The sequence below is a fragment of the Myxine glutinosa genome, chromosome 12 (assembly GCF_964187855.1).
Source record: "Myxine glutinosa chromosome 12, kmMyxGlut1.1, whole genome shotgun sequence".
In the NCBI taxonomy this organism is placed as follows: domain Eukaryota; kingdom Metazoa; phylum Chordata; class Myxini; order Myxiniformes; family Myxinidae; genus Myxine; species Myxine glutinosa.
Genome location: NC_136272.1, coordinates 79,840,766 through 79,863,038, shown reverse-complemented (window position 1 = coordinate 79,863,038; position 22,273 = coordinate 79,840,766). Strand labels below are relative to the sequence as shown.

The following is a 22,273-nucleotide window of genomic DNA, read 5'->3' as shown; positions in this document are numbered from 1 at the left end:
CAATTTTTTTTTTAATATACAGTATATATATAAATATCTCGCGCTTTATATTTCACCTGTATGCAGCATACAAGTTGGCAGGATGGCCTGGACTGGAGGTACGCACACTTGACTCTAAACTGTCCAGCCTGGGTTTGAATCCCGACCCAGCTATAACCTGTCATGGGTGAATCACAGGCAGGGTGATTCATCAATGTGTGTACCGCTAAACTGGGCGCCCCGTTTGCGTCCCATTAGTTGTTGGATGTTAAGGATCTCACCGTGTTTTCCACAAAGAGAAGGCGAGCTATCGCCGGCACTCTGAACAAGTTGTGGCCTGGCATGCTCTTCTCCTCTGCCGTTATATACGTCCTCCTCGGCATCTTTTTCCAGAAGAGCCCTGTCTCGTCACAGTTGAAGATTTGCTGGGGGATGTATCGTTCGGCTTCTATCAGTTCGGCAAAAGTTATAATAAAATCTTTATTTTGATTTTATAATTTTTGTTATAAGTTATACACGCAATCGTCACAGTTGAAGCTGCCGCTTTGAAATAATCGTAACGCCCTTGGCTGGCGTTATAGCCTTTATCGACTCCTTCTGCTTCAAAATCGTACATATCGTAGAAGTACTACGATCGTACTGCCTCACCAAGTCGACAACACGCACACCTCGCTCATGTTTTTCGACGATTGCGTGTTTTATATCCAAGCACATCATCCTCTTCTTCTTCTCAGTACTGCCCTTGGTACTCAATTTCTTAGGACCCATGGTTAAAACTAAGAAATTTTCCAAAATAACCAAAATGCGAAAACAAAGCAGCAGCTATATACGGCAGAGATGCTTGCACGGCAAGATAACCACGTGACCTGAACCCACCTGGTGGCGGGTGGCGTAAGCTCCAAAATAACCAAAATGCGAAAACAAAGCAGCAGCGATATACGGCAGAGATGCTTGCACGGCAAGATAACCACGTGACCGGAACCCACTTGGTGGCGGGTGGCGTAAGCTCGTAACTCAGATCTCGGCTCGCATCTCAAAGAAATAAACCGCCCGAGCGACGGCTCGTATCTCGGAAAACTCGTAAGTTGGTGCACTCGTAAGTCAAGGTTTCACTGTATATTATATATATATATATATATATATATATATATATATATATATATATATATATATATATATATATATATACATATATATATACATATATATATATACTGTATATATATATATATATACATATATATATATACTGTATATATATATATACTGTATATATATATATATATACATATATATATATATATACTGTATATATATATATATATATATATATATATATATATATATATATATATATATATATATAGTCGCGTGCCTGTCCTGTGGTGAAGACCGCAGGGCGACACAGATGACCAAACGAGCTTCAACTCCGAGGCATTCAATTCAATGGCAGACCTTCGTTATACGCTGGGAGCAAGTGGGGGAGAAGCCATAAGCGCTTACCTGCAAAGGTCCACCCGACGCCTTCGCACCTGGATAAATCAACTCAAATGACATGGATTTCAACTGTACAAAAATACCAGCTTTATTAAAGAAAATGCCGGTAACAAAGAATGCACAATAAAACTAAATTCCTAATTGGAATTAGCCCCCACACAGAGTCAAATACAAGCGATGGGAAAATAACTGGAAAACAAATGTGTGCTTGGTGACACTTAGCTCTAAATTGCTCTTGAACCTCGTCAGGAATCGTCAAAGATCGCCTGAGGCCTCTACGTCCTTGCGCGTGAAAACAAGCTCGTTGGCGTTTTGGTGCAAACAAGTGCAAAAACAAGTTTGGAACAAAGGCTTGCCATTTGTAATTTTGGACATGTGACATGTCTCCCTATGATTAACCATTTTGTGTGGACTAGTTCGGAGTTCTATGATGACATCACAAAAGCAGCCAAACAATATGCTGAGATTCAAGGAAAGGTATTATTTTTCCGAATGGCCTGCAAACTCAAATTGTGATGGAGAAACAATATTTTGAGGTTATAAACAAAAAGGACAAAAAATAAAAAATAAAATATTGTGCTTATTGAGCATTTTTTATAGTTGTTTTACCACAAACCTTTTGAACACCTGTCATAGTGATTCCGTACGTCCTTGGTAATTGATGTATTCTCTCACAGGCATAATTCCTTCATCCAAATAACCCCCATTCGTTCATGCATTACCCAGAATTCTGCTGCCTTAATTCTTCAACTGTAACACCAATGTTCATTTCCTCAAGATCCTTCCATTCCTTTTATCAGTCCAATATCATTCTTGTTGTCCACACCAAATATAAATAGTTAAGTTGGAGGGGGTACAAATTTGCGAGTCTGTTAAGTTAGTGAAGTCCATGTATTAGCAGTCCAGTCCATGAAGTTAGTGAAGTGTCGGTCAGAATATTTTCTGTAACCAGGGACCAATTAGAGTGAAGTTGTCCTGTTATGTATGCCGTGAGGGGCGGCATCGTTGACAAAGAAGTTAAATAGGTGCAATTCGTACGTGTCCTCTCCGTAAAACCAGACAAAGCACCCAGGCAATAAAAGAGAGGGGTGCATTCGGATATGTCTTGGTTCGTGTTTGGACCGATAAATTCCCCACCGTGGCCCACACTCTGAATACAAGGAATCTGGTTGAGCACCGGCCATTACATGTACACCCAAGGGATAGTTGCCACTAGCGTGCTGCAAGATGTCACGCTCATTGGTTCTGGCAGTGCTAGTGGCAATACCCCCATTGATATTACGTCACTGCGGCAGCGGCGATATGCCACCTCATTGGCCAGTGCTGGTGTGTGAACTAAGAACATTTGAAAGCGAGGTGTGGGGGAGGTGTTAAAAGGCTGTGCATGGACTTGTTCATTCGCTTTTATCTTCGCTAGTCTCCTGTCACTCTCCTTGAAGCTGAGCGACTCGCATCAATGGCGCAAGTCGAGTTGGTCTGAGCTGGGGAGGTTTGCGTTTTCTCTGGGGTGTCAGTGTGAAGCAAGCCCGCCTTTGCGAATGCTGGAATTCAAACCTATGCCACCTTGCAGCATTTCCCCATGCTTCATTCTGGAGACCTGCCCACCCATACCCTTCAAGACCCTGCCTGGTTTCTCTCCTTTGTGTGCATGAGGGAAGAGTGCATGTGGCGTAATCGGTTATTTATTGTATTAAGTGCATTTTGGTTTGTTGTGTATTTTTAACTCAACTGGACTATGTCCAGCTGAGTTTTTGTCGTCACCCAGTGTCCGTCGTCCATCTGTCGTCTGTCTGTCGCCTGTAAACAATTAGACGTCTACGCTTGATGAAACTTGTTATGCAGCATCTTTAAGACATAAACTAGTTTGGGATTGCATTTGGGCGTTGCACGCCCAAAAATGGGCGTGGCAGGGTGGCCATATTGAAAATCAATTTTTGTCATATATTTTTAGCACATATAAACTATATAGTTTGTGGTTCTATTATGCATATTCTAATCATATTGATATAGACCATTTGAGTTCAGGTTCCCTGGAACCTCTAGTTTTATTGTTTCAGTCTGACATTTGTCTCTGGATTCTCTGTTCGTGTTGTCTTTCCAACAAACTGTTAATTTTAAAGAACGCGTCTCCTGATACCCGACATTATGTTGCGCGCATGTAAACCATTTTGGCCTGAATTGGATAATCCCTCGGGGTGATAATAATTTGTTAAACATTCCTTTTTAATAAAAACGCGGGATTTGGATCTCAACCGGGGGAAGCTACTTTATCCGCCCGAGCACGATTCCCTTTAATTCGACCATTCGCTCAGCAATTTGCTTCAGTGCAGTGGGTCCGCATTAATGTACTGTCAATGCGACAATATTTTCGAAGTATTCAAAATACATCAAGGCTACTTAATCTCTATCAAAGCAACCATAAAAATACAGCACTCCCTCGCATTAAACAGGGAATGTGTTCCTGGAAAAGGGTATTCAAAGCAAAATAGTTCAAAGCAAACCAATTTTAACATGGTACAAAGGGGGATAGGTTCCAGACCCTATCCCAAGACCCAATACTGAACCGTTTTATCACCAATTGACATAGCACACACAAATAATACATAAATATTACATTAATATAATTCAATATAAATACAGTATAAATGAGTACTCACCAATATATGCTGGTTTTTATGTTTTATGGGCGATCAGGCTCATTTTTACCGCACGATGTTTCTTCCTTAGATCTATCTCCTTGTGGGTAGCCAAGGCAGATGTTAATACCCTCCCAAACTTGAACGTTCATTCCAGGTTTGGGGCCATAACTACTGCTGCTTGGGCCAACTGGTCAGCGACTGTGAAGATTCAGCCAATTTATTGGTAGTCAGCCGACATGGTTCAACAGCATTTGTTCCTCAGACTGTTCCTTCTCATTTGTCATTTACAGCAAGGTCTCAACAGTTTGGGGCTGCCATGATGCAAAAAAGTATCCGGAGCGAGCGTCGGACAACTTGCTATGGTAAACAGCACGTGTACACTGAAGCAATCCTTGGTGTTTTAGTAGAATTCCCCGTAATGCACTGTGACAAGGCAGCCGCGCGAAGCGTGCAATTTTAAATGAAGCGCTCACCTTGTTTATGGAAGCAGGACATGCAAAACCTTATCCATGTTTATTTGTTCTGTCAATACTAAACTTGCAGTTGTAAGTGAAGGCCTCAAATCCCCAAAAAAAACAAACCACAACACACTCAGACAGGTCTGCCATTCATTGGCGGTGACGCATAATTTACACACTCAACAGGTGAACAGCACAACACAAGCGATCAACAAACAAATACTACACTGTTCCATAACACTTAGACTGTCAACAATAATCGGAGGTTTGCATCAGTAAATCTCATCCTCCACAGCAAGGAATCACACCTCCATTTTATGCTCACATCAACATGTTGTAGTAAAAAGGCCCACTTGCCAATGTTGTCATGGTAACCCTCAATAATACACCTCCAACAACAGTAAATGCCAAGACAAAGTGCAAAAAGTTTTGTGTGCTGCTTTCCCCATGGGGTTAAAAAAAATAATCAGCGATGTCATGCGGCCTTCGCATTTGAGTAAATGAGGATAGTAGAGAGCCACTCAGCAGGATCCCAGGAAGAAAAAAAAAAAACTTAAAAAAAACAGCATTTTCATCAAAGTAAACTTGTGTACAACAAAAAACATGCAATTAGTGGAAAAATGTGGGATGGGTTTAACATCAACAATAAAACTTAAGCCTTCAAAAGCAATAGTAAATGGGAAAAGATCATTCGAGCAATCATTCGCTGAACAAATGCCTGGAAGAGGGGAAGAAGCAGAAGAAAACGCCCAAAGACGTCTTGCACACCGAGGAGTAGGACAATTACTGGCAATTTGGACATAGGAAGCCTAGCAATCAATCTGCCCATTAATATGGCTCGACTTGATCTCAACTTCATGGACGTATGCAGCACATTTGAAAAATCCGTACAGTGCCATCCATTGAAGGCAAAGAAAACCGAGGAATTTGCAGAGGAAGGTCGCTTGAGACTAGACCTCAAAGCTTCGAAGGAATACGTGCATTGGAAGAACGTGAGCCTTTGTCCCAGGCATCCATCTTCAGCTGCAACCAGTCGGCCAATCGCTGCAGAGGCCGGCGTGGCTTGGTGAGGCGGGCAGCCGCTCTGCTCAGCTTGTTGCTGTTACGGGAGAGGTAGGCCTCCGTGTCGAGCCGAAGCTGCTCGAGCCGTTCCACACGTCTCTCATCAAGTGCTACATCCGCGCCAGTTAGAGGGTTGAAGCGGAAGTACGTGTCTGGTGGCAGCAGGCCATCCAACAGTGTGTGCACTTCTGTGGGCCAGGGAGCACAGTGATTAAGGTAGTAAACGAGATCCCACTGGCTTAAATCCCAGAAGAGTTTCAGGTTTAGCCTGCAGCACACTAATGCTATGAAGTTATTTTTATTGCCAAAATCAAAAGGAGTACACAAGGTAATATACAACATATTCTTAGTCTACGGGTGATCAATTAAGAGCGTCGTTTCAACTCTCTCGTATCCTTCTGACGTATTTATTTCTGCTTTCTCTTCAAGTATTTCTATTCATTGATAAAATGTGCAGTATAACCAAGAGTGAATGTTAATGCATCACTGCTTAGGCTGGTTCATCTTGTTCTGGTAAGAATCAAACCTGGATAATTGTCAATAATTTCACTCAGAATATAGGACGAGTTTCCTGTTCACTCGATTGTCCAACCAAACGTTGATGCCTTTAAATGGGATCTTCCAATGACGGCTAAACTTGTTCGTATGTCGAAAAGCTCACCATGGAGCAGGCATGAAGTGTAATTCATTATTTTCTCAGTTTTCAGTGCCATGGTGATGAGCCATGTACAATTCCTATGTCCATGGTGATTTTGATGTTTTTATATGGACAAGGGTATTGGCTCATGGAGCAGCTGAATCTGAATGACAAAGAGTAGCAGGTTCACAAACTACCAAGGGCAAGAAGTTGGGGTTGGGGTGAGGGTGGGGCATACACAAGGAGCAAAGGAGGAATAACACAAAATGAGCAAAGATAGCCTGGAGAGGAACAGAATTGGAAAAAGATCAGCATGTTTATTAGAGGTATTAGAGGCATGGGTGAGCACACAAGGTAGTAAGTAATGGGGAGACAGTTTTTTTGTTTTTTTTTGGATGTGAGCTGGCCCTCACTGCTTGTCTGATCACATTTAGGCAAAGCCAGTTCAGCAATGTGGACACAGGCATCTCATCTGAGTGTGAGTGATGGTTTCTTAAGTGTATGGAGTTGACAAACATAAGTGTGAGTCCGCTGGTGTGAAGCGGCTCTGTTATTAAGTCAGGAGCAGGGAGAGTGAAGGAATTGTTGGAGGTGAAAGGACAAGACTTGACAAAGATTTGTGTAAAAAGAAGGCAGGGAATAGGATGGAGAGGAGGGGCCTCAGAAAATAGAGTGGTTAAAGGATGAAGAAGAAGAAAAAAAAAAAAGGGAAAAGTGGGGGGTGGCATGGAGAAGATGAGGAGGAATAATGATATATATATATATATATATATATATATATATATATATATATATATATATATATATATATATATATATACACACACACACACACACACACACACACACACACACACACACACACACACACACACACACACACACACACACACACACACACACTTGGCATTTAATATGGAATTTTTTTTTTCTGGGGGTGAACTTACTTTTCAAGATGTCTCAGAACCAAAAGTTCATTGGAATTATGTTGAAATCATTCTAGATTTTGTTAATGTGACCTTTAAAAGAAACAAAAACCACATTTGACATTTCGAAACAAAAAAATTGATCCTTGAAAGTGATGTAAACTGATATCGAACTCAATTCATGGACAGTACTGTGTTAAACTTCTGTATGTTTTCCAGAAGTATCTCTTTATTTTGCACATTAGCCAAAAAAATTTTTAACAAAAATAAAAGTTCAATTACGACTGGGATTACGGACAGTAAAATTACAGTTCAGTACTTCATGTAACCCCCACGAGCATTCAGGAGAGCACGTACACGTTGAGGCATGCTGTTCACGAGATTTGCCAAGGTTTGGACAGGAATCGCTTGCCATGCAGTGACAATAGCCTGCTGCAATTCACGCACAGAGGTCGGCTGCTGGTCTAAGTGGTCGATTTGACGCGTTAATTCTGCCCACAAGTTCTCGATCGGATTCATATCCTGGGACATGGCAGGCCACTCCATATGCTCTACACCACGGTCAGCAAGAAAGTGTTGGATCATGCGAGCACGATGAAGCCGTGCATTGTCATCTTGGAAGACAAAGTTTCCTCGAAAGGCTGCACGAGCAAATGGAAGCAATGTTTCTTCCAGAATGGCCCTGTACTTGAACTGGTTCAGGTTTCCATTCAGAACAACCAGGTCAGTTTTGCCCCCTGCATGAAAAGCAGCCCAAACGGTCACCCCACCACCTCCAGCTTGGACTGTTGACACTATACAATCTTTGTTGTAGGCTTCATGCACTTGTCTGCGCACTCGGACACACTCTAGACTCGTCACTGAAGATCACGTGATTCCAGTGTCCTGGCTGCCATTGACGGTGCTCTCTGGCCAACTGCAATCGGCGCTGGCGGTGTTGTCTGGTCAGGTGTGGCTTTCTCAGGGGACACCTGACACGATAGCCTGCTTGAACCAGTCGTTGGTTGACTAGCCTTCTGGATACAGGCACATTTGTCAGTTGCTGCCACTCAGCCCTAAGCCGATTAGCTGACTTGGTACGGCCATTGCGGACTATCCGGTGCAGCTGGCGATCTTCCCTCCTTGTGGTTCTGCGGGGACGTCCTGACCTCGGTATTGGAGTAGGGACACCCCTCTGAGCATTTCGTTTCAGGATCTTTGACACCTGACCTTGAGTGATGCCATACTGCCGAGCAATAGCACGCTCTTTCATGCCGTAATTTCGTAAAGCCACCACTCCATGAGAAACAGCATTGTCGAGTTGACGGACCATCTCCAGAGGAAGCGGCAATAACTTTTGAAGACGTACAGCAGTTGTTTTCCACTAATACAGAACGCAACAACCCTTGTATACCCGACTGTGAAGCCAATCGTCAAATGCACCTGTCCGTACATTTTGCCACGCCACCTGTGATATAATCCTGTTGTTGACTTCTTGCTGCGACAATCAGTGACATGGTTCTTTTAACAAATAAATCACCAAAGTGTAAAAGAAACTCCCCAGATTGATATACTGAGTTAAGAAAGTAAACCCAAGTCAAGAAAAGAAAAAAAATTCCAAATTAAATGCAAAGTCTGTGTGTGTGTGTGTGTGTATATATATATATATATATATATATATATATATATATATATATATATATATATATATATATATATATATATATATATATATATATATATATATATATATATATATATATATATACACACACACACACACACACACACACACACACACACACACAAACACAGACTTTGCATTTAATTTGGAATTTTTTTTCTTTTCTTGACTTGGGTTTACTTTCTTAACTCAGTATATATATATATATATATATATATATATATATATATATATATATATATATATATATATATATATATATATATATATATATATATATATATATCAAAGGGAGGCACAAAGCGCTACTCCCTTTATATGAGGGATCGTTTCTCTGTATGGACGTTATCATGGGGACTGAAAATACGTTTCTCAGCTGCTACTGGATGAAATCGGCTGCAAATTTCAGAAATAAATGCTTTCTACATTGAGGTAATATGTTCCAAATTTCAGCAACGTCTGTTTTCACATTCTTTGAGTTTTATTTACAAAACCCTCGAAATCATGTTGGTGTCTGTCTGTCCGTTCGTCCATCCGTCCAAAATGTGTTGCCGCACATATCTCAAGGGCTATACATTGACACCAGCTGAAACTTGGAATATACATCGGCCAATAGGTCTAGTTAATGGCTTTCAAAACAAATTCCACTTAAGTGCTGTATTTTTTGCTTTAAAATTATATATATATTGTTACGTGTTCCTCCCCGACCTCCTGGTCTCGGTATACCTCCGAACCCCGAGAGGAATCACGGCAGAAAAATATATATTTCCGTGTCGAAATCAATAAGGAAACAACACCAATGATTACGAACAAACCAATAATCTATCTATAATTCCAGTAATCTCTGTGTGTATGTTTGTATGTTTGTATGTTTGTATGTCTGTGACCGCTGTTTCTCGACAACCACGGGTCCGATATACTTTAAACTTGCCAGGTATATTGCTGGGGACCCGAGGATGTGCCTTTTCAAGGTTTCATATTAATCGGACAAGTAGTTACCGAGCTATGTCCAAAAAACGATTCAACCAATCAGAGAGCAGCGAGCTATCACGTGTGCCGAACGTGGCGAACAGACTCTGCCTCGGACGGCACATTTGAGAGCGTATTCATTTATTTCACGTTGGAAAACTATGTTGCCGTTAAACTATGTTTTAAAACTAATTAAAACTACTATCTATAATTCCACGGGTCCGATAAAAAACACCGTACTCGCAAGCCGTTCGCTTTGGACCAAACCATTTCATGTAAATAGAGGGGGGGGATTGTCACCGTACTCGCAAGCCGTTCGCTTTGGACCAAACCATTTCATGTAAATAGAGGGGGGGGATATAATTTTAGATATATATATAGTACGGGCATGCCCTAGTATATTATAAATCACACAAGAATAACATTACCACCAATGACAATGAAGAGTGTACTCTCTATTCCATCAGCTAGCATGCATAAAGTAACTCACAGTGTTCCAAGTGAGTGGAAAGAACCTTCCCCAATGTCTCTATATTCCCATCTTCGAGCTCAGAGTTGGTCCCCTTCAGTGATCAACGGAACGATGTCGACTCTAAACCAGAATTTCGTTCCGAGGGCAGGCACAGACACGCCGCCCAAAACGGCACCAAGGCGCACGCGACCCAAAGCGGAGAAAAGGGTCACGTGGTTAAAGTGGCACAAAGGCGCACTCACGGCGACTGGGAAATCCAAAGGCCCCCTCCAGGTACGAACTTTCACTGTTCACGGTCGGCGAGCCGCAAAGTAATCGTCAGAAGCCTCGGTGCACACACACACCACAGATACGTCTGAACGTGGTGGAAACGGTTGACGAAGCAAGGAAAGTTTGCTCGACGCGCGAAGCGCACGAGTCAAAATGGCGGACGGCTCGTACTTGAGACGTAATCACACGACGATGGTTCCTCCGAATCCAACGCCAACCTGACACGCAGGTTTGATCAGTCACAGCGATAACAACTCTATCGCGGAATCCCTTTCCAGGAAACCCCAAAGTTCACTCGTGTCTCTTGCTCGACAACGGTCGATCCAGAATGCAAAGCAACCAGCTTCTTCTCCGACTTGTCTCACCGCCTCCTCCTCCTCGCTCGTCGTTTTCCGGTCCACGATTTCCTGTATCATTTTAAGTTAACCTTTTTAACTTTAGATAGCTGTTCCTGAATAATAAACCTATTGAGAACAATAATAATACCTAATATCAGAAACATGTCAAGTGGGTGAAAACCCCAATAACAGAACTTACGAATCCGTAACAATATATATATATATATTATATATATATATATATATCTATATATATCTATATATATCTATATATCTATATATATCTATATATCTATATATCTATATATATCTATATATCTATATATATCTATATATCTATATATCTATATATCTATATATCTATATATATCTATATATCTATATATCTATATATCTATATATCTATATATCTATATATCTATATATCTATATATCTATATATATATATATATATATATATATATATATATATATATATATATATATATACATATACATATATATATATATATATATATATATATATATATATATATATATATGTATATATATATATATATATAAATATGTATATATGTATATATATATATATGTGTATATATATATATATATATATATATATATATATATACACACATAAATAAATATAAACATACTTTATAACTCTTCAAAATGTTATTACCCAAATCTAATGTGCTGACTTAATGGCCGAATGGATAAGGCATCAGACAGACTCCCAAGCTGGGGAGTGTAGGTTTGAGTCCCATCTGGGTTGAATAATTTTTTTCTTCTTACTTTTTTTCAGTGTTTTATATAGTTTTGAATAATCAAAGGGAGGGGCAAAGTAACCCTCCCTTTATGTGGGATCGTTTCTCTGTATGCAACTTTGACATGGGGACTGAAAATTATTTTTGTCGGCTTCTACTGGTATATTACATATATATATTGGAAGAAGAAATGCGAGCAACACTGTTATAACAAGGGGAGATGTTAGAAAATAGGGCAAAATGGAGATGATAGTCATGGGGCCTGCAAGGCTAACCCCCGCTCTAGCAGGGAAAATGGCCTTAAAATGCCTGTTGTGTGTGTTGTGCGTGTATATACATATACATATATGCAGTCACGTGAAAAAGTAAGTACACCCCATGTAAAGTTTTGACTTTTTCAACATATTTCAGCATTCAGCTATTTGATCCTCATTTCAACAATATTGATAGATAAAGGTGATATAATATAACAAATATCATGAAACATTTACATTTTGTAGTCCATTGTATAATTTAAATAAACATAAATGCAAATTTCGCATGTGGAAAAACTAAGTACACCCCTAAATGTATCACTGCTTCAAATACCTAAAATTAGAATCAGGTGCACCAGCTCAGGTGCAAATTATTAGAACATCGTTAGAGAGGATCTTGGAGGAACCTGTCTTATTTAAACCTCAGACATTTAATTTGGTTTGCTCTTTGTTGTTGAAGTGTGCGGCATCACCATGCCCAGATCAAAAGAGCTCTCTGAGGCCCTCAGAAAGAAGGTAATAGATGCCTACGAGTCTGGGAAGGGATTTAAAAAGATGTCCAAACAATTTGAAATCAATCATTCGACTGTCCGGAAGATCATCTACAAGTGGAGAAGATTCCAAACAACTGCCAACTTGTTCAGGCCAGGCCGCCCCAGCAAGTTCAGCCCGAGAGCAGACCGCAAGATGCTGAAAGAAGTCTCGAAGAACCCCAAAATGTCATCACGGGACCGACAGGTAGCTCTTGCCACTGTTGATGTCAAAGTGCACGAGTCTATCATTAGAAAGAGGCTGCACAAATTTGATCTACATGGGAGGTGTGCCAGGAGGAAACCTTTGCTGTCCAGAAAGAACATCAGGGCAAGACTAAAGTTTGCCAATGAACACCTCGGCAAACACCAGCACTTCTGGAACAATGTGCTCTGGACAGATGAGTCAAAGGTAGAGCTATTTGGCCACAGTACCAGAAGACATGTTTGGTGAAAACCAAAGACAGCATGTGACCACAATAACCTGATACCAACTGTAACGCATGGTGGTGGAAACATTATGGTTTGGGGCAGCTTTGCTACATCAGGGCCTGGGCAGCTCACCATCATAGAATCCACTATGAATTCTTCATTGTACTAGAGGGTGCTTGAGGATAATATGAGGCCATCTGTCGGAAAGTTGAAGCTCAACCGAAAGTGGACCTTGCAACATGACAATGACTCGAAACATACCAGTAAATCCACCAAGGAATGGCTGAAAAGAAAGAAATGGAGGGTTCTGGAATGGCCAAGTCAAAGCCCGGATCTAAATCCCATCGAGATGTTGTGGGGGGATTTGAAACGAGCTGTGCATGCAAGAAACCCCTCAAACATCGCACAGCTGAAAGAATTCTGCATGGAGGAGTGAGCAAAAATTCCTCCCAGTCGATGTCAGAGACTGGTAGACAGTTATAAGAAACGCCTACTTGAGGTTGTTTCTGCCAAAGGGGGCAATACCACCTGTTAGAGCCAAGGGTGTCCTTACTTTTTCCACATGCGAAATTTGCATTTATGTTTATTTAAATTATACAATGGACTACAAAATGTAAATGTTTCATGATATTTGTTATATTATATCACCTTTATCTGTCAATATTGTTGAAATGAGGATCAAATAGCTGAATGTTGAAATATGTTGAAAAAGTGAAAACTTTACATGGGGTGTACTTACTTTTTCACGTGACTGTATATACCCACATTTTTTTTATTTATCCGAACGTGCTGTCTCAATGGCCTAATGGAAAAAGCATCCGACTCTCAAGCTGGGGATTGTGGGTTTGAATCCCGTCTGGGTTGAATATTTTTTCCCCCTTACTTTTTCAAATCTTTTATATCGTCTTGGATGTGAAGTATTGTACAATGAACAAATACATTTTTTTGTATTTAAAATGTATCTTGTGAAAAATGCCATGGGCATAGAAAAGGCGCCTTTATATAAGGGCATGTGCCATGTGGCAAAGTCGAGAAAAGAAGGGACATTCCCTAGTTTGTAGAAAATGTCGAACAAGAGAAAAGAAGGGATATTCAAAAAATCTCGTGTGCATGCTGGACTACCCTTGTGTTCTGAGGAGGAACCACGTAATGATCTCGAAAAGTTCATATAAAGGGGCGCTCTACATCCGGCAAATAAAATACATTTACTTCTTCATGTAGGTGTCCTTTACGTGCGCACACAGATTGGAGATCTGTGTGTATGTGATGAGAATCAGATTGGCACCCCTTTACGTGCACACACACACACACACACACACACACACACACACACACACACACACACACACACACACACACACACACACAACCACCACCACCAAACAAAAGTGTATGTGATGAAAAAGCAAAGAAGAAAGGGCTTTGAAAGAACAGAAAATTTAGGTAGGAGATGGGGACCATTAATCTTGGTGCAAGCAACAAAGGAAACGCAGTTTGGATGGGGAAGTCAAAAGCCAACAAAAATATTTGATGCAGGTCAAAATTGGAATCACAATGAACTCTGAGGAAGTAGTCGAGAGGGGCACAAAAGGTCAGACCGTGTGGGGTGGAGCCAGTCACACAACCAACCGCAAGTGGGAAAGATGGAGGGAGGGTCGGAGGGGGGGGGGGGGCGAAGGGTGACTGCCCAAGGTCAAGGCACAATGTAAAGGGAATAATAAAGTGATACGTAAATGTTCCAACCAATTAATTAAGAGAATCTATAAAGTGCAATCGTTTTACTTAAGAGGAAAGGAAGATGGTGTTGTGACCTTTTTAGAATTCTGTTATCGTAACTATGATGCAGCTGTCAAATTAAAGAATTTGCAAACTGTCCACACAATAAATTTGTAATTGCTGTGCCTGAGGAAGTGAATGGGAGAAGACAATGTGGATGTTACAGACGGGGAGCGTTTGAGGTGCCACGCCGATGCTCGTCACCAGCGGCAGGAGAGCACATAATTGATTCCTATGGGGTTATTGGTAATGTGACAGCACATGACAGCAGGTTGATGAAAATGTCTACCAGACTCCATGGGGCAATTCCAAGCACAATATATCATACAGCAATGCAATGCATTAAATAATCACAAAAAGGAAGATTTAACCTAAACCTTTTGAATAAAAGTGAATAGCAAACACACTTTAATTATTGTCCACAATTGGAATAGATGAAGGCCAAAAAGGGCGTCAGCTGCAACACGCAAACAAATAGATCTGCACGGCCATTTTCACTGCTGAACACGCAATGGTCCCCTTATAATAAATTTTTAAAATGTACAATAAGCCTTCTACTTGGATAGCTCGAGGCCACAAATCTCAACAAGACAAGTAATGAATATACATTTTTCAGAGGCAAGTCCCCACTTTACATTCCAGCTGCACAAAGCTGCCATTTGAGAAAAGGGGGAAATAAATGCTGTTAAGCTAAGTACTGGTGGGGTCATCCCTGCTCTTGAGGTTAGACAGAAGCCCCCATCTCATCTGGTCATTAGGCCAATAAGACACGCTTCATATCATGTCCCACCCAACTTGTATAATTATAAAGCAGTGGCCACCGTAGGATCCTGTTAGTACCCTTTTTCACACCAATCAAAATTATCCCATCAGGAAAGATTGAATTATTCGTGCATATCGGCTGATCATCACTGTTGTTGACACACCCAACAAAATGAATGCATTCGCAGACAAAGGCCCTAACGGTTCGCTAGAAAGGGGGATCCCATTGTTTACAGAAACCAAATTGAATGTGTGCACCTGGACATTAGCAATGCTATTTCCCATGCTTTGCAAAACAACAAAGGTCAGTTAAGTGAGCCCTACATTTGAGGATGCAGCTCACGAGAGTCCAAAACAAGACTAAACTAGAACGGCACAAAGTAGAGAGCATACCTCCACCTGGTTGGCCATACCACTCAATGGTGAAGAATCACTTGAAAAATTAACTAACTCTCGTATTCGAAGCCATATTCAGATCTTCACCAGAATCGAATCGATTCTTCCTTGTCAAACACACAACCTCTCCACCAAGTTTGGTCCAAATCCGTCCACAACTTTTTGAGATATCCTGCTATGTATCGTTTTTGGCCCTATCTCCCAATGGTGAAGAATCACTTAAAATTCTAGTAGCCGGATCCGAATCCGGATTATCACCCAAATCTAATCATTTCGTCCTTGTCACATACGCGACATATTTGCCAAGGTTCTTCCGAATCCGTCCACAACCTTTTGAGATATTTTGTTCACAAACAAACAGACAGGGGTGAAAACATAACCTCCATCCACCTTTGGTGGCGGAGGTAATAAGAGCGACAAGTTCCAAAAGGGCATACCTCTGTGAAAAATTATAGAAATTCCCTGAAACTAGAATTTGTTCTGTAACTTATCATAATAAAGCCATGTACCAAATTGAAAAGATTAAACGGTATTGGAAAACAGTCTGGCAAACCACAGGTGGGATGGACAGATGGACAGACGGACAGACGGAGAGCAAACCTATCGTCCCCTCGGTGAAAGCGGTAGGGGACTAATGGTGGGTGGTTCATGTGCAGCCACCTGGCTGCTGGTTGCATCATTTTTCTGTGGGCACGTCTGCTGCTGATGCAATGCCTCTCTATAACCAGTTATCTGGTACTCATTTTGCCGACCTCCGAAGGATGACAGGCTGAGTCAACACCACCTGGCGTTAATTCAACGGGATTCGAACTCAGGACATGAGGATCCCAAGCCCGCCACCCTAACCATTAGGCCAACACCAGGTGATAGGGGACTAATAGCTGTCCGTGTTGCATGCCAGAAAACCACAAGATTCCCGAAATGTTTGAAAAGGGTTTGTTTGGAATTGTGGTTTCTCTGTTGGCTAACAAGCTGTGGCTTCAAGCAAGCTGCACCGCATTGCATTCTCAACCTGATCGAAACAAGCCAGGTTACCACATGTTTGACGAAGTTCTGTTTGATATGGTGATGGTGATGTCACAAAGCCAGGTTACCAGCTTACATCACCTGTGGTGATGTCACAAAGCCAGGTTACCACATGTTTGACGAAGTTCTGCGACATCACCATAGGTATAAATTCTACACAAAATCTGTGTGTTTGCTTTTGAAGGAACACTATTATCAATTTAAGATTAAATGTCACTAAATATATCACAAGCTGAAAAGATATATATCCTTACATCCACATATAATAAACTGTTCTTCTTCTTCTTCGTCGTCGTCGTCGTCGTCGTCGTCGTCGTCGTCGTCGTCGTCGTCGTCGTCGTCGTCGTCGTCGTCGTCGTCGTCGTCGTCGTCGTCGTCGTCATCATCATCATCATCATCATCATCATCATCATCATCATCATCATGTACTGAAGATTTATTAAATGAGTCAACAATAGTTTTATGAAACATAGACTGATATCAAAATACTGTATGGAAGAAGTACCGTCAGTAAATTTTAACCTGAAAAAACAAATAATTTATTGTTGGGAAAAAATATATATATATATACAGTCACGTGAAAAAGTAAGTACACCCCATGTAAAGTTTTGACTTTTTCAACATATTTCAACATACAGCTATTTGATCTTCATTTCAACAATATTGATAGAAAAAGGTGACATAATATAACAAATATCATGAAACATTTACATTTTGTAGTCCATTGTATAATTTAAATAAACATAAATGCAAATTTCACATGTGGAAAAAGTAAGTACACCCTTGGCTCTAATAGGTGGTATTGCTCCCTTTGGCAGAAACAACCTCAAGTCGGCGTTTCATATAATAATAATAATAATAATAATAATTCATTTATTTTGTATAGCGCTTTTCCAGAAGCCCAAAGGCACTTTGACAGAGTGGAAAACATAATGCATAACAATACATGAAAACAACAATTGCAAAAAGACAAGAATCAATAGGGAAATATTTAAAGCAAAAGGAGGGAGAAGGAGAAGAGATAGTCAGGGGTTAAATGCTGTGGGTTGAATGTTGAATGCAGTGTTGAACAGGTGGGTCTTTAGTGATGTTTTGAATGTGGTGAGTGAGGAGGAGTCTCTGATGGTGTGAGGTAGTGAGTTCCAGAGGGTGGGAGCAGCGATGGAGAAGGCCCTGTCCCCCCAGGATCTGAATTTGGTCCGGATGGAGGGGGTCAGGAGGTTGGTACCAGCAGAGCGGAGGTTGCGGGTGGGAGTGTGTCTGGAGAGGAGGTCAGCCAGGTAGGATGGGGCCAGGTTATGGAGGGCTTTGTATGTCAAGAGGAGGATTTTGTACTGGATTCTCTGGGGGATGGGGAGCCAGTGAAGCTTGTAAAGGACGGGGGTGATGTGGTCACGGGTCCGGGAATGGGTGAGTAGACGGGCAGCGGAGTTCTGAATGTATTGGAGTTTATTGGTGATTTTTTAGGGTGAACCATAGAGGAGGCTATTGCAGTAGTCCAGACGGGAGGTGATGAAGGCGTGGATGAGGGTTTCTGCAGCCGTGGAGGAGAGGGATGAGCAGAGACGGGCAATGTTTTTCAGGTGAAAGAAGGCTGACTTTGTGATCTGTTTAGTGTATTTGTCGAAGGAAAGGGTTTGGTCAAAGATGACGCCAAGATTCCGGATGTGAGGGGAGGTGGATACTGGGATACCGTCGATGTTGAGGGCAAAGTTATGGGTGGATTTTGTGAGCGTTTTTGGGCCAATGATGATTATTTCAGATTTATCACAGTTAAGCTTGAGGAAGTTGATTTGAAGCCAGGATTTTATTTCAGTGATGCAGTTTGTCAGGATAGAGTGGGTGTCGGTGGAGACGGACTTGGTGGAGATGAAAAGCTGGATGTCATCGGCGAAGCAGTGGAATTGGAGACCATGACGGCGGAGTAAGTGACCGAGGGGGGACAGGTAAAGGATGAAGAGGAGGGGGCCAAGAACTGAACCTTGGGGGACACCTCGGGGGAGGGGAGCAGTGGGGGATTTGCAGTTATTGATGGAGATGAACTGGCGTCTGTCAGAGAGGTATGATTTAATCCAAGAGAGGGCAGTGCCGGTAACGTTAAAGGTGGATTCAAGTCGGGTGAGGAGGATGGTGTGATCGATGGTGTCAAAGGCAGCGCTGAGGTCGAGGAGGACGAGAATGTTGAGGTTGCCAGCGTCAGAGGAGAGGAGAAGGCGTTGGTGATTTTGAGGAGAGCAGTTTCAGTACTGTGGTTGGAGTGGAATCCGGATTGGAATGTTTCATACAGGTTATTGGCAGAGAGGTGATGTTTGAGTTGAGTGGCTACAGCGCATTCCAAAACTTTTGACAGAAAGGGTAGGTTGGAGATGGGTCTGAAGTTGTTTAGGGTGTCAGGGTTTAGACCAGGTTTTTTTAGAATGGGGGTAACAGCAGCAATTTTGAGGGAAGGTGGGACGATGCCTGTAGACAGGGAGGAGTTTATTGTTGCAATGATAAGTGGAGAGAGAGCAGGGAGGGAGGCCTTGACAAAGCTGGAGGGGATGGGGTCAAGAGTGCAGGTGGCAGTTTTCATTCCTATGAGGAGTTCAGAGAGGTCAGTAGGGGAGATTGGGGAGAACCGAGACAGGGGATGGCAGGACAAGGGGGGGCAGGTGGTTGGAGGGGGAGCGGGTGCGGCGGTGGTCAAGCTGTTGTAGATGTCGTCAATTTTGCGTTGGAAGAAAGAGAGGAAGGAGACGCAGTTGTCTATTGTGAATGACTGGGTGGTGGTGTTCAGGGGGCGGAGGAGTTTGTTTATTGTCGAGAAGAGTGCTTTTGGGTTTCCGGAGCCAGAGTGGATAATTTGAGAGTAGTAGGCGGAGCGGGCGCGGGAGAGGGCATCTTTGTAGTGTTGTAGGTGGTCCTTGTAGGCTTGGGAGTGAACTGTGAGACCCGTTTTATTGCGGAGTCTTTCAAGTTGGCGAGCACGAGTTTTCATCAGGCGGAGTTCAGGGGTAAACCAGGGAGCAGAATGGGTGAAAGAAACTGTTTTGGTTTTTACAGGCGCAAGCTGGTCAAGGCAGGAGGAGAGAGTGTGGTTGTAGTAGTCAGTGAGGTCGGAAGGGGCGTGGAGGTCAATGAAGGGAGAAGTGGACATTTTTTCAGAGAGGGTGGATGAGAATGAGGTAGGTGAAAGAGCGTTTAGCTTACGGAAGTTGATAGTGCGATAATGCCTTGGTGTTGGGGCGGGGATGTTGATGGTCAGAGTGATGGCTAAGTGGTCAGAGAGGGTGAGGTCAGAGCCAGAGAGATGGTGCAAATTTAATCCAGTGGAGCAGACAAGGTCCAAAATGTGACCACGGATATGGGTAGGAAAGTCGACATGTTGAGTGAGGTTAAAGCAGGTGAGTAAATCAGTGAAGTCAGTGGTTATTGTGGAGTCAGTGGAGTCCATGTGGATATTGAAATCACCAAGGAGGAGGATTGAGGGGGAGAGGGAACATAGCTGGGTCAGAAAGTAGGAGAAGTCAGACAGGAATGATGGGTGGGGTTTGGGAGGGCGGTAGACGACAGCCATGACTGACTGCGTGCGACCAGAGAGTTTAAAAGCCAGGTGTTCAAATGATGGAGCAGATGAGATGGAGATGAGGTTGGTCTTGATGTCTTGACGGTGGATAACGGCAATTCCACCACCTCGGCCCTCCGAGCGTGGTTTATTGACGTAGGAATATCCATTGGGTGTGGTGAGGTTGAGTGTGTAGTAGTCCAGAGGTTGTTGCCAGGTTTCGGTGAGACAGAGAAAGTCCAGTTTGTTATCCAGGATGTATTCGTTCAGGATGAGGCATTTGTTGTTGAGGGACCGGGTGTTGAACAGGGTGAGCTTGATGTTGTTTTGAACAGCAGGGATGAATTCAGGTGATTTAGCCAGGGTTCGTAGGCAGGAGGTGCGATCGTGTGCGTTGCTGTGACCAGGTGCGCTGGGACGAAGAGTGAGAGTGCGCTGAGCCGACTAGAGGACGGGGATGGAGTGACCTGATTGCAAATAAACAAACTTACGACCGGAGCCACGGTGAATGTACCTGGGTCGTCGGAGGAGTCCATTTGATTTGATGGCAGAGATGCATGATGGGGTGGAGCGGGTATTGAGCAGAAGGAGCCTTGCGGCGGAGTACCGCAGAGCCATGCCAGGCAGGGGCAGAGAGACGAGACGAGGCCAAGGTTGAGGAGGTGAAACAATGGTCCCAACCCACGAGAGCGGGCCCGAGGAAACGAACGAGCCAGGTAGGTGAAGCCAGGAGCAGAGCCGGGACCAAGCAGAGGGCAGGCAGGAGCAAAGAGACGATCACGAGGCCAAGGTTGATCACGGCAAAGCGGCAAATGCAGCGCAAATCGACCGCCGCCGCTACAAATCTAGATCACGGCGGGAAAACCGCCGCCACACCGCTGCGATGGTCACAACCCACGAGAGCGCGCCCGAGGAAACAGCGAGCAGGCGAAGGAGCCGGGCAGGCGAAGCAGGGAGCAGAGCCGGGGCTATGCAGAGGGCAGACTCAATGGCCAAATAATCCGCACGACCACCAAAAAAGAAAGCAACTGACAGTGGCCCGGTCGAAGCAGCGGCGAGCATGTGACGCCTGCGTCCTCTTCATACCGGATCCGGTACTCAACCCTCTACTCTACCGATATAACTCTCTACAAGTCTCTGACATCGACTGGGAGAAATTTTTGCCCACTCCTCCATGCAGAATTCTTTCAGCTGTGCGATGTTTGAGGGGTTTCTTGCATGCACAGCTCGTTTCAAATCCCCCCACAACATCTCGATGGGATTTAGATCCGGGCTTTGACTTGGCCATTCCAGAACCCTCCATTTCGTTCTTTTCAGCCATTCCTTGGTGGATTTACTGGTATGTTTAGGGTCATTGTCATGTTGCAAGGTCCACCTTCGGTTGAGCTTCAACTTTCCGACAGATGGCCTCACATTATCCTCAAGCACCCTCTGGTGCAATGAAGAATTCATAGTGGATTATATGATGGTGAGCTGCCCAGGCCCTGATGCAGCAAAGCTGCCCCAAACCATAATATTTCCACCACCATGCTTTGCAGTTGGTATCAGGTTCTTGTGGTCAAATGCTGTCTTTGGTTTTCACCAAACATGTCTTCTGGTACTGTGGCCAAATAGCTCTACCTTTGACTCATCTGTCCAGAGAACATTGTTCCAGAAGTGCTGGTCTTTGCCTAGGTGTTTATTGGCAAACTTTAGTCTTGCCCTGATGTTCTTTCTGGACAGCAAAGGTTTCCCCCTGGCACACCTCCCATGTAGATCAAATTTGTGCAGCCTCTTTCTAACGGTAGACAAGTGCACTTTGACATCAACAGTGGCAAGAGCTACCTGTAGGTCCCGTGATGACATTCTGGGGTTCTTAGAGACTTCTTTCAGCATC

At 42.9% G+C, this 22,273-nt stretch overlaps 1 protein-coding gene across 1 annotated transcript in view; it reads right to left on the bottom strand.

The window, feature by feature from the left end:
* Positions 1–4,303: 4,303 nt before the first annotated feature.
* The window catches only part of LOC137437548 (patatin like domain 8, phospholipase A2), a 90,943-nt gene continuing 72,973 nt past the window's right edge, over positions 4,304–22,273 (bottom strand). The window contains exon 9 of the mRNA XM_068131965.2: positions 4,304–5,823. Within this exon, the coding sequence (XP_067988066.2) occupies positions 5,531–5,823 (293 nt within the window). The 3' untranslated portion in view covers positions 4,304–5,530. The remainder of the gene's footprint in view (positions 5,824–22,273) is intronic.